The 19,223-nt window shown below is 45.1% G+C and overlaps 1 protein-coding gene across 1 annotated transcript in view; it reads right to left on the minus strand.

Annotated features, from left to right (window-relative positions):
* Nucleotides 1–11,627: 11,627 nt before the first annotated feature.
* The window catches only part of slc10a7 (solute carrier family 10 member 7), a 9,828-nt gene continuing 2,232 nt past the window's right edge, over nt 11,628–19,223 (minus strand). Inside the window, 8 exon segments of the mRNA XM_031791612.1 lie at nt 11,628–11,774; nt 12,130–12,168; nt 16,195–16,241; nt 16,244–16,269; nt 16,908–16,971; nt 16,974–17,006; nt 17,009–17,044; nt 18,752–18,832. Of these exon segments, the coding sequence (XP_031647472.1) occupies nt 11,643–11,774; nt 12,130–12,168; nt 16,195–16,241; nt 16,244–16,269; nt 16,908–16,971; nt 16,974–17,006; nt 17,009–17,044; nt 18,752–18,832 (458 nt within the window). The 3' untranslated portion in view covers nt 11,628–11,642.

Genomic DNA, 19,223 nt, shown 5'->3' on the forward strand with positions numbered 1-19,223 from the left:
TAACATCCTCTAACATCCTCTAACATCTAACAGCCCAACCCGAAAGGTTAATCTTTTCAGTACTGAGAGTCTGCACTGGCCAATAAGGGGTAGAGTTTCATGTGGGAACACATTGCCATTGGTCCTTGTTGTCACACAGTGTTTGTTTGGTAACAGCATTAGAAAAATCTGAAAACAAAATAAATCATCATCAACGTGTTAGTATGTATTACTGACGTTATCCCAAGGCACCTAGGGGCTACGTCCCAAATGGCCCTCTAGTCCCTATGGCGTGCACTTATTCTGACCAGAGCTCTATGGGCCCTGGTCAACAGTAGTGCACTATATATATATATATATATATATATATATATATATATATATAGGGATTAGGGTGCTATTTGGGACACACTTCTGACATAGTTTAACATGTTCACTGTTCAGAAAGAAATATAGAAAGTAGAACAGGAACGACTCTCTGACCTATAGAATAAGGAATCTATAGTCATATCTCCATCTGCTGAACGCTATTGTACTATTGGTTCATGATCAGAGACGTGTAAATTCTCCTCTCCCCCCCCCCTCCACCCCACCACCGGAGTTTTACCAGTGTCTGAAATGGCACCCTATTCTCTAAGTAGTGTGCTACCGATGGCCGGGCCTTGGTCAAATGTAGTGCACTTTACAGTAAATAGGATGGCAATCCAGACACTTCACATTTTCCTCCCCCGGAATACAGACAGGGAGACATCACCAGATGTCTGTCCTTCAACTATGGTAATAACGTTAAAAAATATATATAATCCCCCCCCCCCCCCGCAAAAGTCTAAACAAGCATTAGAAACTATCAGTAAACTAGTCATTGTTCAAAACCATAAAAAAAACTGATTGTCAGAAAAGAGTCTTTGAATGTAACATCCCCAGAAAAATAGTTAAGAGAGAGGACAAAGTCCCAGCCGGTCCATGGCAGGCGGTGTCATCTCAGAATTCACTTCCTGATGACGATCAGTAGTACTTCTTGTCTTACAGGAAGTTGACACCGTCTTCATGGGGGGATACAAAAATAGAGACTTCTATGTTCGTATAAAAGTAAACCATCGAATAAATCATACAAGTTTTGTCATAGTAACCATCACAACCGTTAAGCCCAGGACTACGTGTTCACGAGTCACGTGGTTGTGACGAGGCACTTGTGTTTCTGTATGTATCCTTCCACCAGAGAGATACGTAAAGAGGAAGGAAGTAGTCCCTTCTGTCACAGTTTAAAGGATACTCCCCATGAGGGGGAGTGAATGAGTGTACCACTTCAGATGGGCTGTAGGTCGGTCAACTTCACTCCCTGTGGACACACAATATTTCAATTTAGCAAGTGTTGACTGACGTCGATGCAACACATTTAGCAAAATAGTGAAGATTATAAAAATTACCCAGCCACCATCAACACAGTTCACAACCTTCCCCAGCCAAAACCCTCCACTCCAAACCAACAGTGATTTAATCAGTAACATCTTAATATACATATTTCACAAACGAGTTCGATTTGTCCCCTTCCAAAACCAACAATGATTAAAACATTCTATATCACAATTAAGACCAATGAATTAATTGCCAATTAGCACCCCGTTTGTGACCAATTAAGTCCAGGTGAGTAGCTGGGTGTTAGTGGGTTAGACACACAGACCGGAGAGGAGGCGTTTCTCTACTCACACAGACCAGACAGGTAGGTATCAATGCAATAAAATACTAGGCTGTTCCAGGGAGGAGAGAGCGGAGGGACCGAGTTAGATAATAGTTGGTGTGATAGATAAATAGATCTCTGTCTCTGTGTGTGTTTTGTCTACCTTTTGCCTGCTGTTCATCCAGCTCTTGATGGTGGGTACCAGTATTGAACCCAGTAGGATCTGAGCAGGGTGATAGATGAGGAGAGGGACGGAGATCAGAGAGAGATGCTCATACCCCTCAAAAACTATCTTTAACATGGGTATACCTGGAGAGAGGGAAGAGGGGAGAAGAGAGGGAGGGAAGAGGGGAGAAGAGAGGGAGGGGAGAGGGGAGAAGAGAGGGAGGGAAGAGGGGAGAAGAGAAAGAAAGAATTGATATTACCAATTGAGAAACACAAGCTTAGCTTGATCCATTTCTGTATCATTTTCATGGTGTTACTGGATTTGATCAAATTCCCGATATTTGTTATTGCCATAATAGGTGCATTGAGTCTTTGCAGGTTAGTGTTGGCCAACTAGCACATTTATGTTAGCAAGAGATCCGAGTTCCTGGTTGTATCCGTGTCCAGAAACCAGAATAAACATTTAGTTGTTGCTATGATTTGCACCCCCTCCCTTCTCTCATCAAGTGTTTTTACATACGTTTCAATTCTGATTTAGACTCCATTTTGCCTCCTGCTTCCTGATCCGCTTTAACAACATTTCTCATCCTTGTTTCCTCGAGCAGATAAACACACCCCATTTTTTTTTTTTTACAAACACAACAACTCACAGTGAAAGATATTTTCTAAACCTTGGGTTTTCTTCTGACCCCAATTCAGAGGAGGAGAAAAAAATAAAAAAAATAAATCGGGAAATCTTTCAGACATGAGAAACAAGACGTACCCTCTAGACTAAATCAAGATACCTTCTAAGCTTCCATCTCGGACTCCGCTGGTGGTCCTTCTAAAGAAAATGTTGGCCAACAGTAAAAATGCACTAAAATGGGTACAAATTCCTCTTCTTATTTACATCTGACTCAGGCATCATAACTGAGAAGATAAGTGGTGCTTTAAATTTTTATTTTTTTATCATCTCTGCAGACTTTTTATTTGAGAGAAGAAAGAAAAAAACCCAGTGGTTTAAATTGACCTTGGACTTCCCTCTGCCAGCCTTGAGGGTCACGTCAACTTCTAGTGAATCGGTTTTCATTTCAGCAATTCACTATCTGCGATGTGCTAGATGCCTCGCTTAAGATTGATGTAATAATCATCATCACCTACTGGAGCTGATATGCTTCATCCATTTCTGCTGCAGCTCTCTGCCCCCCTGACTACGATTACATCTAGTACTATCCCCAAGGTTTGGAAGGCCCAGGTACTCCCCCTAATGATTATATCTAGTACTATCCCCAAGGTTTGGAAGGAGGCCCAGGTACTCCCCCTAACATGACGATTACATCTAGTACTATCCCCAAGGTTTGGAAGGAGGCCCAGGTACTCCCCCTAACGATTATATCTAGTACTATCCCCAAGGTTTGGAAGGAGGCCCAGGTACTCCCCCTAATGATTATATCTAGTACTATCCCCAAGGTTTGGAAGGAGGCCCAGGTACTCCCCCTAACCTGACGATTACATCTAGTACTATCCCCAAGGTTTGGAAGGAGGCCCAGGTACTCCCCCTAATGATTATATCTAGTACTATCCCCAAGGTTTGGAAGGAGGCCCAGGTACTCCCCCTAATGATTACATCTAGTACTATCCCCAAGGTTTGGAAGGCCCAGGTACTCCCCCTAATGATTATATCTAGTACTATCCCCAAGGTTTGGAAGGAGGCCGAGGTACTCCCCCTAATGATTATATCTAGTCCTATCCCCAAGGTTTGGAAGGAGGCCCAGGTACTCCCCCTAATGATTATATCTAGTACTATCCCCAAGGTTTGGAAGGAGGCCCAGGTACTCCCCCTAATGATTACATCTAGTACTATCCCCAAGGTTTGGAAGGCCCAGGTACTCCCCCTAATGATTATATCTAGTACTATCCCCAAGGTTTGGAAGGAGGCCGAGGTACTCCCCCTAATGATTATATCTAGTCCTATCCCCAAGGTTTGGAAGGAGGCCCAGGTACTCCCCCTAATGATTATATCTAGTCCTATCCCCAAGGTTTGGAAGGAGGCCCAGGTACTCCCCCTAACAATGATATCTAGTACTATCCCCAAGGTTTGGAAGGAGGCCCAGGTACTCCCCCTAATGATTACATCTAGTACTATCCCCAAGGTTTGGAAGGCCCAGGTACTCCCCCTAATGATTATATCTAGTCCTATCCCCAAGGTTTGGAAGGAGGCCCAGGTACTCCCCCTAACAATGATATCTAGTACTATCCCTAAACAAATGGCAACATCATCTATGTGAACTCGGCTGCTACTTTACTTACAGGCGACAGTGTTAATACTCATCACTACATTCTCTACCAGAAAGTTGATTGTCCCTCTTTGATTTCATGTAGATTGATAGCAATGCATGTTAAATATTTTAACAATAAGTCTGTACCTAACATCATTACTAAGCTTTAGACATATGAGTCAACCCCCCCGGTCTCAGGGACGGATAACTCTGGAAATTCCTTTGGTGTCTACGGAGTTAATCAGCTTTTAGTAACAATTTTCAAAATGTTCTGAAATGTGATGTCCTGGGGCCTCTTGGGTAATTCAGGAAGCTGATTGAGGATCTTACTACTGATGAATGTGATGTCCTGGTGCCTCTTGGGTAATTCAGGAAGCTGATTGAGGATCTTACTACTGATGAATGTGATGTCCTGGGGCCTCTTGGGTAATTCAGGAAGCTGATTGAGGATCGTATTACTGATGAATGTGATGTCCTGGTGCCTCTTGGGTAATTCAGGAAGCTGATTGAGGATCTTACTACTGATGAATGTGATGTCCTGGTGCCTCTTGGGTAATTCAGGAAGCTGATTGAGGATCGTATTACTGATGAATGTGATGTCCTGGTGCCTCTTGGGTAATTCAGGGAGCTGATTGAGGATCTTACTACTGATGAATGTGATGTCCTGGGGCCTCTTGGGTAATTCAGGAAGCTGATTGAGGATCGTATTACTGATGAATGTGATGTCCTGGTGCCTCTTGGGTAATTCAGGGAGCTGATTGAGGATCTTACTACTGATGAATGTGATGTCCTGGGGCCTCTTGGGTAATAAAGGAAGCTGATTGAGGATCGTATTACTGATGAATGTGATGTCCTGGTGCCTCTTGGGTAATTCAGGAAGCTGATTGAGGATCGTATTACTGATGAATGTGATGTCCTGGTGCCTCTTGGGTAATTCAGGGAGCTGATTGAGGATCTTACTACTGATGAATGTGATGTCCTGGGGCCTCTTGGGTAATAAAGGAAGCTGATTGAGGATCGTATTACTGATGAATGTGATGTCCTGGTGCCTCTTGGGTAATTCAGGAAGCTGATTGAGGATCGTATTACTGATGAATGTGATGTCCTGGTGCCTCTTGGGTAATTCAGGAAGCTGATTGAGGATCTTATTACTGATGAATGTGATGTCCTGGTGCCTCTTGGGTAATTCAGGAAGCTGATTGAGGATCGTATTACTGATGAATGTGATGTCCTGGTGCCTCTTGGGTAATTCAGGAAGCTGATTGAGGATCGTATTACTGATGAATGTGATGTCCTGGTGCCTCTTGGGTAATTCAGGAAGCTGATTGAGGATCGTATTACTGATGAATGTGATGTCCTGGTGCCTCTTGGGTAATTCAGGAAGCTGATTGAGGATCATATTACTGATGAATGTGATGTCCTGGTGCCTCTTGGGTAATTCAGGAAGCTGATTGAGGATCATATTACTGATGAATGTGATGTCCTGGTGCCTCTTGGGTAATTCAGGGAGCTGATTGAGGATCTTACTACTGATGAATGTGATGTCCTGGTGCCTCTTGGGTAATTCAGGAAGCTGATTGAGGATCGTATTACTGATGAATGTGATGTCCTGGTGCCTCTTGGGTAATTCAGGAAGCTGATTGAGGATCTTATTACTGATGAATGTGATGTCCTGGTGCCTCTTGGGTAATTCAGGAAGCTGATTGAGGATCGTATTACTGATGAATGTGATGTCCTGGTGCCTCTTGGGTAATTCAGGGAGCTGATTGAGGATCTTACTACTGATGAATGTGATGTCCTGGTGCCTCTTGGGTAATTCAGGAAGCTGATTGAGGATCTTACTACTGATGAATGTGATGTCCTGGTGCCTCTTGGGTAATTCAGGAAGCTGATTGAGGATCGTATTACTGATGAATGTGATGTCCTGGTGCCTCTTGGGTAATTCAGGAAGCTGATTGAGGATCGTATTACTGATGAATGTGATGTCCTGGTGCCTCTTGGGTAATTCAGGAAGCTGATTGAGGATCGTATTACTGATGAATGTGATGTCCTGGTGCCTCTTGGGTAATTCAGGAAGCTGATTGAGGATCATATTACTGATGAATGTGATGTCCTGGTGCCTCTTGGGTAATTCAGGGAGCTGATTGAGGATCTTACTACTGATGAATGTGATGTCCTGGTGCCTCTTGGGTAATTCAGGAAGCTGATTGAGGATCGTATTACTGATGAATGTGATGTCCTGGTGCCTCTTGGGTAATTCAGGAAGCTGATTGAGGATCGTATTACTGATGAATGTGATGTCCTGGTGCCTCTTGGGTAATTCAGGAAGCTGATTGAGGATCGTATTACTGATGAATGTGATGTCCTGGTGCCTCTTGGGTAATTCAGGGAGCTGATTGAGGATCGTATTACTGATGAATGTGATGTCCTGGTGCCTCTTGGGTAATTCAGGGAGCTGATTGAGGATCGTATTACTGATGAATGTGATGTCCTGGTGCCTCTTGGGTAATTCAGGAAGCTGATTGAGGATCGTATTACTGATGAATGTGATGTCCTGGTGCCTCTTGGGTAATTCAGGAAGCTGATTGAGGATCGTATTACTGATGAATGTGATGTCCTGGTGCCTCTTGGGTAATTCAGGAAGCTGATTGAGGATCTTACTACTGATGAATGTGATGTCCTGGTGCCTCTTGGGTAATTCAGGAAGCTGATTGAGGATCGTATTACTGATGAATGTGATGTCCTGGTGCCTCTTGGGTAATTCAGGAAGCTGATTGAGGATCGTATTACTGATGAATGTGATGTCCTGGTGCCTCTTGGGTAATTCAGGAAGCTGATTGAGGATCGTATTACTGATGAATGTGATGTCCTGGTGCCTCTTGGGTAATTCAGGAAGCTGATTGAGGATCATATTACTGATGAATGTGATGTCCTGGTGCCTCTTGGGTAATTCAGGGAGCTGATTGAGGATCTTACTACTGATGAATGTGATGTCCTGGTGCCTCTTGGGTAATTCAGGAAGCTGATTGAGGATCGTATTACTGATGAATGTGATGTCCTGGTGCCTCTTGGGTAATTCAGGAAGCTGATTGAGGATCGTATTACTGATGAATGTGATGTCCTGGTGCCTCTTGGGTAATTCAGGAAGCTGATTGAGGATCGTATTACTGATGAATGTGATGTCCTGGTGCCTCTTGGGTAATTCAGGGAGCTGATTGAGGATCGTATTACTGATGAATGTGATGTCCTGGTGCCTCTTGGGTAATTCAGGGAGCTGATTGAGGATCGTATTACTGATGAATGTGATGTCCTGGTGCCTCTTGGGTAATTCAGGAAGCTGATTGAGGATCGTATTACTGATGAATGTGATGTCCTGGTGCCTCTTGGGTAATTCAGGAAGCTGATTGAGGATCGTATTACTGATGAATGTGATGTCCTGGTGCCTCTTGGGTAATTCAGGAAGCTGATTGAGGATCTTACTACTGATGAATGTGATGTCCTGGTGCCTCTTGGGTAATTCAGGAAGCTGATTGAGGATCGTATTACTGATGAATGTGATGTCCTGGTGCCTCTTGGGTAATTCAGGAAGCTGATTGAGGATCGTATTACTGATGAATGTGATGTCCTGGTGCCTCTTGGGTAATTCAGGAAGCTGATTGAGGATCGTATTACTGATGAATGTGATGTCCTGGTGCCTCTTGGGTAATTCAGGAAGCTGATTGAGGATCATATTACTGATGAATGTGATGTCCTGGTGCCTCTTGGGTAATTCAGGGAGCTGATTGAGGATCTTACTACTGATGAATGTGATGTCCTGGTGCCTCTTGGGTAATTCAGGAAGCTGATTGAGGATCGTATTACTGATGAATGTGATGTCCTGGTGCCTCTTGGGTAATTCAGGAAGCTGATTGAGGATCGTATTACTGATGAATGTGATGTCCTGGTGCCTCTTGGGTAATTCAGGAAGCTGATTGAGGATCGTATTACTGATGAATGTGATGTCCTGGTGCCTCTTGGGTAATTCAGGGAGCTGATTGAGGATCGTATTACTGATGAATGTGATGTCCTGGTGCCTCTTGGGTAATTCAGGGAGCTGATTGAGGATCGTATTACTGATGAATGTGATGTCCTGGTGCCTCTTGGGTAATTCAGGAAGCTGATTGAGGATCGTATTACTGATGAATGTGATGTCCTGGTGCCTCTTGGGTAATTCAGGAAGCTGATTGAGGATCGTATTACTGATGAATGTGATGTCCTGGTGCCTCTTGGGTAATTCAGGAAGCTGATTGAGGATCGTATTACTGATGAATGTGATGTCCTGGTGCCTCTTGGGTAATTCAGGAAGCTGATTGAGGATCGTATTACTGATGAATGTGATGTCCTGGTGCCTCTTGGGTAATTCAGGAAGCTGATTGAGGATCTTACTACTGATGAATGTGATGTCCTGGTGCCTCTTGGGTAATTCAGGAAGCTGATTGAGGATCGTATTACTGATGAATGTGATGTCCTGGGGCCTCTTGGGTAATTCAGGAAGCTGATTGAGGATCGTATTACTGATGAACATATTTTATTTATCTTGGTGCATTTTGTATTTTTGTTTATTTCTGTAATTCATCTGTAAAAAGACACCTTGGTCTCAGTTTGAATCCCTGAAAAAAATAAAACAGGTTAAACTAAAAAAAAAATGAAATAACTGTCCGCTTACCCAGGGTGAGAGATTTGTGTGTAGCACAGAACATGATAGCTACTGTGTCAGCTGGAGTAAAACCAGACTGTTTCCTACAGGACGGGAGAGCGAGATCAGAAACTGATGAACACACACATAAAACATCACAGAGTGAGTATATTAGAAGACATTTTACAGCATGAGATGAACAGAGCCCCATAATCCTAGAGTGACTGTACAGATTAACAGAGCCCCATAATCCTAGAGAGTGACTGTACAGATTAACAGAGCCCCATAATCCTAGAGTGACTGTACAGATTAACAGAGCCCCATAATCCTAGAGTGACTGTACAGATTAACAGAGCCCCATAATCCTAGAGTGACTGTACAGATTAACAGAGCCCCATAATCCTAGAGTGACTGTACAGATTAACAGAGCCCCATAATCCTAGAGTGACTGTACAGATGAAGAGCCCCATAATCCTAGAGAGTGACTGTACAGATTAACAGAGCCCCATAATCCTAGAGAGTGACTGTACAGATTAACAGAGCCCCATAATCCTAGAGAGTGACTGTACAGATTAACAGAGCAACAGCATGACAGTAGCAGTACTTCAGTATAACACTAGAGGCCGCAGCATGACAGTAACAGTACTTCAGTATAACACTAACAGTACTATTAAACTCACTGTGTGGAGAAGACAAACGTCAACAGCATGAAGCTCAGCTGGATGCAGAATACTGGGGAGAGACAACGCATCAGATTAGAGGGTTTAGACAGAACTCACACAGAGAGAGACAGAGAAAGAGAGAGCGAGAGACACAGAGAGACACAGAGAGACAGAGAGAGAGAGAGAGACACACAGAGAGACAGAGAGAGAGAGAGAGACACAGAGAGAGAGACACAGAGAGAGACACAGAGACACAGAGAGAGAGACACAGAGAGACAGAGAGAGAGAGAGACAGAGAGAGAGAGAGACACAGAGAGAGAGAGACACAGAGAGAGAGAGAGACACAGAGAGAGAGAGACACAGAGAGACACAGAGAGAGAGAGACACAGAGAGAGAGAGACACAGAGAGAGAGAGAGACACAGAGAGACAGAGAGAGACACAGAGAGACAGAGAGAGAGAGAGAGCCACACAGAGAGAGAGAGAGAGACACAGAGAGAGAGAGAGAGACACAGAGAGAGAGAGAGACACAGAGAGAGAGAGAGAGAGACAGAGAGAGAGAGAGACACAGAGAGAGAGAGAGAGGACACAGAGAGAGAGAGACACAGAGAGACTAGGGAGTTTTTCCTAGCCACCGTGCTTCTACACCTGCATTGCTTGCTGTTTGGGGTTTTAGGCTGGGTTTCTGTACAGCACTTTGAGTTATCAGCTGATGTACGAAGGGCTTTATAAATAAATATGATTTCTATTTGGCGCATGTGACAAAATTCCATTTAATTCAGCCCCATTCAAATCAAATCAAATAATTCAGCCCCATTGACTCTTCCCACATTTTATTGTGTTAGAGCCTGAATTTAAAATAGATTAAATTGAGATTTTGTGTCACTGATCTACTACACACAATACCCCATAATGTCAAAGTTTAATTTTGTTAAATTCATTTGTTAGAAATTAAAACAAAATGAAAATCTGAAATGTCTAAAGTCAATCAGTGTTCAACCCCTTTGTTATGGGAAGACTAAATCAGTTCTGGAGTAAAGATTTTCTTATTAGGTCACATAATAAGTTGGACTCACTCTGTGTTTGATAATAGTGTTTAACATGATGTTATTAATGACATCCTCATCTCTGTACCCCACACATACAACTATCTGTAAGGTCCCTCATCTCTGTACCCCACACATACAACTATCTGTAAGGTCCCTCATCTCTGTACCCCACACATACAACTATCTGTAAGGTCCCTCAGTCGAGCAGGGAATTTCAAACACAGATTCAACCACAAAGACCAGGGAGGTTTTCCAAAAGCCTCACAAAGAAGAACCCCTATTGGTAGATGGCAGACATTGAATATCCCTTTGAGCATGGTGAAGTTATTAATTACACTTTGGATGGTGTATCAATACACTCAGTCACTACAAAGATACAGACGTCCTTCCTAACTCAGTTGCCAGAGAGGAAGGAAACCACTCAGGGATTTCACCATGAGGCCAATGGTGACTTTAAAAACAGTTACAGAGTTTAATGGCTGTGATAGGAGAAAACTGAGGATGGATCAACAACATTGTAGTTACTCCACAATATTAAACTAAATTATTTAATGACAGAGTGAAAAGGAAGCCTGTACAGAATAAAATTCCAAAACATGCATCCTGTTTGCAATAAGGCACTAAAGTAATACTTTTTGTCCTGAATACAAAGTGTCATGTTTGGGGCAAATCCAATACAACACATCACTGAGTACCACTCTTGATATATTCAAGTATAGTGGCGGCTGCATCATGTTATGGGTATGCTTGTCATCGACAAGGACTAGGGAGTTTTTCCAGGATAAAAATTAATGGAATAAAGCTAAGCAGAGGCTAAATCCTAGAGGAAAACCTGGTTCAGTCTGCTTCCCACCAGACACTGGGAGATGAAATCACCTTTCAGCAGGTCAATAACCTAAAACACAAGGCCAAATATACACTGGAGTTGCTTACCAAGATGACATGGAATGTTCCTGAATGGCCTAGTTACAGTTTGGCCTTAGAAAATCACCTTGAAAATCTATGGCAAGACTTGAGACTTACCCAGAAAGGTGAAAGGTGATTCTAAAATATATTGACTCAGGGGGTTGAATAATTATCTAAATGAAGATTAGTGTTTTATTTTTCCATATTTTGTAATTTTTTAAATGTTAAATATTTTTCTTCCACTTTGACAGGGAAGATTGTCATTGTTTTGGTCAACAATTTAAATCAATTTGAATCCTAAACACAAAAAAAAGGTGCCAAAGAAAGGGGTTATATAGAATACTTTGTGTCGTGTACAAAATACTTACAAACAGTAGCAGTAGCAGTGGTGTCACTAGTATTCCCTGTAGACAGAATAGGGATGTCAGGCAGGCTCAATACTGTTCACACACACACACACACACACACACCCCCCACCCCCCCACACACACACACCACCCCCCACACACACACACACACCCCACACACCCCCCCCCACACACACACACACACACCACCCCCCACACACACCACCCCCACACACACACACACACCACCCCCCACACACACCACCCCCCACACACACACACACACCACCCCCCACACACACACACACACCACCCCCCACACACACACCACCCCCCACACACACCAACACAGGTGCTAGTCTACCTTCACATGGCTCCATGGGAGAGGTAGAGAGACACAATTCAGTCTTACCAGGAAGCTTCCGAAGGCAGAGTTAAAGATGGCGGCAGCCTGAGAGAAGAGAATCCCTGTTTATTAAAACGGAACCAACACACGGTAATATACAGGGATCTGGCCAGCTTGTCGTGTACGAACAGGGAAACAGAACGTCCATAATGTCCAGCTTGTCGTGTACGAACAGGGAAACAGAACGTCCATAATGTCCAGCTTGTCGTGTACTAACAAGGTAACAGAACATCCAGCTTGTCGTGTACTAACAGGGAAACAGAACGTCCATAACGTCCAGCTTGTCGTGTACGAACAGGGAAACAGTACGTCCATAATGTCCAGCTTGTCGTGTACTAACAAGGTAACAGAACATCCAGCTTGTCGTGTACTAACAGGGAAACAGAACGTCCAGCTTGTCGTGTACTAACAGGGACACAGAACGTCCAGCTTGTCGTGTACTAACAGGGAAACAGAACGTCCATAACGTCCAGCTTGTCGTGTACTAACAGGGACACAGAACGTCCATAATGTCCAGCTTGTCGTGTACTAACAGGGTAAAAGAATGTCCATAATGTCCAGCTTGTCGTGTACTAACAGGGACACAGAACGTCCATAATGTCCAGCTTGTCGTGCACTAACAAGGTAACATAACGTCCAGCTTGTCGTGTACTAACAGGGAAACAGAACGTCCAGCTTGTCGTGTACTAACAGGGAAACAGAACGTCCATAATGTCCAGCTTGTCGTGTACTACCAGGGAAACAGAACGTCCATAATGTCCAGCTTGTCGTGTACTAACAGGGAAACAGAACGTCCAGCTTGTCGTGTACTAACAGGGAAACAGAACGTCCATAACGTCCAGCTTGTCGTGTACTAACAGGGAAACAGAACGTCTATAACGCCCAGCTTGTCGTGTACTAACAGGGAAACAGAACGTCCATAATGTCCAGCTTGTCGTGTACTAACAGGGAAACAGAATGTCCAGCTTGTCGTGTACTAACAGGGAAACAGAACGTCCATAATGTCCAGCTTGTCGTGTACTACCAGGGAAACAGAACGTCCATAATGTCCAGCTTGTCGTGTACTAACAGGGACACAGAACGTCCATAATTTCCAGCTTGTCGTGTACTAACAGGGACACAGAACGTCCAGCTTGTCGTGTACTAACAGGGAAACAGAACGTCCATAATGTCCAGCTTGTCGTGTATTAACAGGGAAACAGAACGTCCATAATGTCCAGCTTGTCGTGTACGAACAGGGAAACAGTACGTCCAGCTTGTCGTCTACTAACAGGGAAACAGAACGTCCATAATGTCCAGCTTGTCGTGTACTAACAGGGAAACAGAACGTCCATAACGTCCAGCTTGTCGTGTACTAACAGGGAAATAGAACGTCCATAACGTCCAGCTTGTCGTGTACTAACAGGGACACAGAACGTCCAGCTTGTCGTGTACTAACAGGGACACAGAACGTCCAGCTTGTCGTGTACGAACAGGGAAACAGTACGTCCAGCTTGTCGTGTACTAACAGGGAAACAGAACGTCCATAATGTCCAGCTTGTCGTGTATTAACAGGGACACAGAACGTCCATAACGTCCAGCTTGTCGTGTACTAACAGGGAAACAGAACGTCCAGCTTGTCGTGTACTAACAGGGAAACAGAACGTCCATAATGTCCAGCTTGTCGTGTACTAACAGGGAGACAGAACGTCCATAACGTCCAGCTTGTTGTGTACTAACAGGGAAACAGAACGTCCATAACGTCCAGCTTGTCGTCTACTAACAGCGAAACAGAACGTCCATAATGTCCAGCTTGTCGTGTACTAACAGGGAAACAGAACGTCCATAACGTCCAGCTTGTCGTGTACTAACAGGGAAACAGAACGTCCATAACGTCCAGCTTGTCGTGTACTAACAGGGACACAGAACGTCCAGCTTGTCGTGTACGAACAGGGAAACAGTACGTCCAGCTTGTCGTGTACTAACAGGGAAACAGAACGTCCATAATGTCCAGCTTGTCGTGTATTAACAGGGACACAGAACGTCCATAACGTCCAGCTTGTCGTGTACTAACAGGGAAACAGAACGTCCAGCTTGTCGTGTACTAACAGGGAAACAGAACGTCCATAATGTCCAGCTTGTCGTGTACTAACAGGGAAACAGAACGTCCATAACGTCCAGCTTGTCGTGTACTAACAGGGAAACAGAACGTCCATAACGTCCAGCTTGTCGTGTACTAACAGGGAAACAGAACATCCATAACGTCCAGCTTGTCGTGTACTAACAGGGACACAGAACGTCCAGCTTGTCGTGTACTAACAGGGACACAGAACGTCCAGCTTGTCGTGTACGAACAGGGAAACAGTACGTCCAGCTTGTCGTGTACTAACAGGGAAACAGAACGTCCATAATGTCCAGCTTGTCGTGTATTAACAGGGACACAGAACGTCCATAACGTCCAGCTTGTCGTGTACTAACAGGGAAACAGAACGTCCAGCTTGTCGTGTACTAACAGGGAAACAGAACGTCCATAATGTCCAGCTTGTCGTGTACTAACAGGGAGACAGAACGTCCATAACGTCCAGCTTGTTGTGTACTAACAGGGAAACAGAACGTCCATAACGTCCAGCTTGTCGTCTACTAACAGGGAAACAGAACGTCCATAATGTCCAGCTTGTCGTGTACTAACAGGGAAACAGAACGTCCATAATGTCCAGCTTGTCGTGTATTAACAGGGACACAGAACGTCCATAATGTCCAGCTTGTCGTGTACTAACAGGGACACAGAACGTCCATAACGTCCAGCTTGTCGTGTACTAACAGGGAAACAGAACGTCCAGCTTGTCGTGTACTAACAGGGAAACAGAACGTCCATAATGTCCAGCTTGTCGTGTACTAACAGGGAAACAGAACGTCCATAACGTCCAGCTTGTCGTGTACTAACAGGGAAACAGAACGTCCATAACGTCCAGCTTGTCGTGTACTAACAGGGAAACAGAACATCCATAACGTCCAGCTTGTCGTGTACTAACAGGGACACAGAACGTCCAGCTTGTCGTGTACTAACAGGGACACAGAACGTCCAGCTTGTCGTGTACGAACAGGGAAACAGTACGTCCAGCTTGTCGTGTACGAACAGGGGAAACAGAACGTCCATAATGTCCAGCTTGTCGTGTATTAACAGGGGACACAGAACGTCCATAACGTCCAGCTTGTCGTGTACTAACAGGGAAACAGAACGTCCAGCTTGTCGTGTACTAACAGGGAAACAGAACGTCCATAACGTCCAGCTTGTTGTGTACTAACGGGGAGACAGAACGTCCATAACGTCCAGCTTGTTGTGTACTAACGGGGAGACAGAACGTCCATAACGTCCAGCTTGTTGTGTACTAACGGGGAGACAGAACTTCCATAACGTCCAGCTTGTCGTGTACTAACGGGGAAACAGAACGTCCATAATGTCCAGCTTGTCGTGTTACTAACAGGGAGACAGAACGTCCATAACGTCCAGCTTGTTGTGTACTAACAGGGAAACAGAACGTCCATAACGTCCAGCTTGTTGTGTACTAACAGGGAAACAGAACGTCCATAACGTCCAGCTTGTTGTGTACTAACAGGGACACAGAACGTCCATAACGTCCAGCTTGTTGTGTACTAACAGGGGAGACAGAACGTCCATAACGTCCAGCTTGTTGTGTACTAACAGGGAAACAGAACGTCCATAATGTCCAGCTTGTCGTGTACTAACAGGGAGACAGAACGTCCATAACGTCCAGCTTGTTGTGTACTAACAGGGAAACAGAACGTCCATAATGTCCAGCTTGTTGTGTACTAACAGGGAGACAGAACGTCCATAACGTCCAGCTTGTTGTGTAATAACAGGGAGACAGAACGTCCATAACGTCCAGCTTGTTGTGTACTACAGGGAGACAGAACGTCCATAACGTCCAGCTTGTTGTGTACTACGGGGAATAGTGTCATTCCAAATACAACCTGTACGTACGCCGGTATAGGCACCGTCATTGTAAATAAGAATTTGTTCTTAACCGACTTGCCTAGTTTAACCAAAATCAAAACATTGTATGTAAATACCTCGTTCCCCCCCACAGCTTTGGTGAGTATGACAGCAGAGGAGACTGAGGGGGCATACATCCCACAGTCTGTAACCTAGACGACGCACGCACAGAGACACACACACACACACAACAGGGTCTTTGTCAAGGTCACGTCACCCATGGCAACCGTAAGTAGAACCACTGGCTGAAGAAAGGACTCTTTCACTCCCCCCCCCTCCTCCTCCTCTCTCTAGCCCCTCCCCCTCCCAATACAGTATGTAGTTGTGTGTTAGGAACATCCGATGTCCCGCCCCCACACACACACAAAACTCCTCCCTCTCTCTAGCCCATCCCCCTCCCAATACAGTATGTAGTTGTGTGTAGGAACATCCGATGGTCCCGCCCCCCAACACACACAAAGCTCCTCCCCCTTCCTCTCTAGCCCCTCCCCCCTCCCCTCCTCCTCTCTCTAGCCATCCCCCTCCCTATACAGTATGTAGTTTGTGTGTTAGGAACATCCAATGGTCCGCCCCCACACACACACAAAGCCTCCTCCCCTTCCTCTCTAGCCCCTCCCCCCCCTCCTCCTCTCTCTAGCCCATCCCCCTCCAATACAGTATGTAGTTGTGGTGTTAGAACATCCATGGTCCCGCCCCCACACATCACAGCAAGCTCCTCACCCTCAGAGCCGCCATGATTTAAAGATAGACTACAGAGCAACTCTGTGTGTGTGTGTGTGTGTGTACTCACCCTCGGAGTAGCCAAGTGTTGATTGAGGTAAGAGCCAGTAGTTTGATACAGAGCCACATGGCACAGGGAAGAAGACCAGGGTGAAAGACTGGACAAACCATGCAGCTTCACATGGAGGAGGGCACTGGTCAACTCCTAGAGGAATATGGAGAGAGAAGCATCAACTCCTAGAGGAATATGGAGAGAGAAGCATCACTCCTAGAGGAATTGAGAGAGGAGGGGCACTGGTCAACTCCTAGAGGAATATGGAGAGAGAAGGAGGGCACTGGTCAACTCCTAGAGGAATATGGAGAGAGAAGGAGGGCCACTGGTCAACTCCTAGAGGAATATGGAGAGAGAAGGAGGGCACTGGTCACTCCTAGAGGAATATGGAGAGAGAAGCATCAACTCCTAGAGGAATATGGAGAGAGGAGGAGGGCACTGGTCAACTCCTAGAGGAATATGGAGAGAGAAGCATCAACTCCTAGAGGAATATGGAGAGAGGAGGAGGGCACTGGTCAACTCCTAGAGGAATATGGAGAGAGGAGGAGGGCACTGGTCAACTCCTAGAGGAATATGGAGAGAGGAGGAGGGCACTGGTCAACTCCTAGAGGAATATGGAGAGAGAAGGAGGGCACTGGTCAACTCCCTAGAGGGAATATGGAGAGAGAAGGAGGGCACTGGTCAACTCCTAGAGGAATATGGAGAGAGAAGGAGGGCACTAGTCCAACTCCTAGAGGAATATGGAGAGAGAAGCATCAAACTGGTTCAACTCCTAGAGGAATATGGAGAGAGAAGCATCAAACTGGTCAACTCCTAGAGGAATATGGAGAGAGAAGCATCAAACTGGTCAACTCCTAGAGGAATATGGAGAGAGAGGGAGAAGCATCATACTGGTCAACATCCTAGAGGAATATGGAGAGAGAAGCATCAACTCCTAGAGGAATATGGAGAGAGAAGCATCAACTCCTAGAGGAATATGGGGAGAGAAGCAATCAAACTGGTCAACTCCTTAGAGGAATATGGAGGAGAAGCATCCACTCCTAGAGGAATATGGAGAGAGAAGCAATCAACTCCTAGAGGAATATGGAGAGAGAAGCATCAACTCCTAGAGGAATATGGAGAGAGAGCATCAAACTAGTCAACTCATAGAGGAATATGGGGGAGGGAGGGAGAAGCATCAAACTGGTCAACTCCTAGAGGATATGGGAGGGAGAGAGAGAGAAGCCATCAACTCCTAGAGGAATATGGGGAGAGAAGCATCAAACTGGTCAACTCCTAGAGGAATATGGAGAGAGAGCATCAAACTGGTCAACTCCTAGAGGAAATATGGGGAGGGAGAGAGAGAGAAGCATCAACTCCTAGAGGAATATGGAGAGAGAAGCATCAAACTGGTCAACTCCTAGAGTAATATGGGGGAGGGAGAGAGAGACGCATCAAACTGGTCAACTCCTAGAGGAATATGGGGAGGGAGAAAGCATCAAACTGGTCAACACTCCTAGAGGAATATGGGGGAGAGAGAGAGAGACGCATCAAACTGGTCAACTCCTAGAGGAATATGGGGAGGGAGGGAGAGGCAATCAAACTGGTCAACTCTAGAGGAATATGGGGAGGGGAGAGGCAATCAAACTGGTCAACTCCTAGAGGAATATGGGGAGGGAGAGGCATCAAACTGGTCAACTCCTAGAGGAATATGGGGAGGGAGAAAGAAGCATCAATGAACCAATGCAAACAAAACCCTTTGAGATGAAAATGTTCAATGGAGAATCCCCAATGAAATAGCTTTTGGAAAATAACTATACCACAATCGCAAATCATTAGACGGGAGGAGTCCTGGATTCACTACGTAAATGTCTCTTTACCTCTGTTTTTTAATGAAAGGCCGCTGTTGAAGAAAATGGCTGACACCGCAACATAGGTGATTGTGAACTCTGGTCTCAGTGGACCTGAAGAGAGAGAGAGACAGAGAGAGAGACAGAGAGAGAGAGAGAGACATGTATAGATGCAGTATACAAACAGAGAGGAGAGAGAGAGACAGAGAGAGACAAGAGACGAGAGAGACAGAGAACAGAACAGAGAGACAGACAGAAGACAGAGAGACAGATCAGAGAGAGACAGGAGGAGAAGAGAGAGACAGAGGAGAGAGAGAGACAGAGAGAGAGACGAGACAGAGAGAGAGAGAGACAGAGAGAGAGAGAGACAGAGAGAGAGAGAGACAGAGAGAGAGAGAGAGAGACAGAGAGAGAGAAAGAGACCGAGAGAGACAGAGAAGAGAGACACACAGAGAGAGAGAGACAGAGAGAGACAGAGAGAGAGAGACACAGAGAGACAGAGAGA

The sequence above is a fragment of the Oncorhynchus kisutch genome, linkage group LG16, assembly GCF_002021735.2.
Source record: "Oncorhynchus kisutch isolate 150728-3 linkage group LG16, Okis_V2, whole genome shotgun sequence".
NCBI classification, from domain to species: Eukaryota; Metazoa; Chordata; class Actinopteri; order Salmoniformes; family Salmonidae; genus Oncorhynchus; species Oncorhynchus kisutch.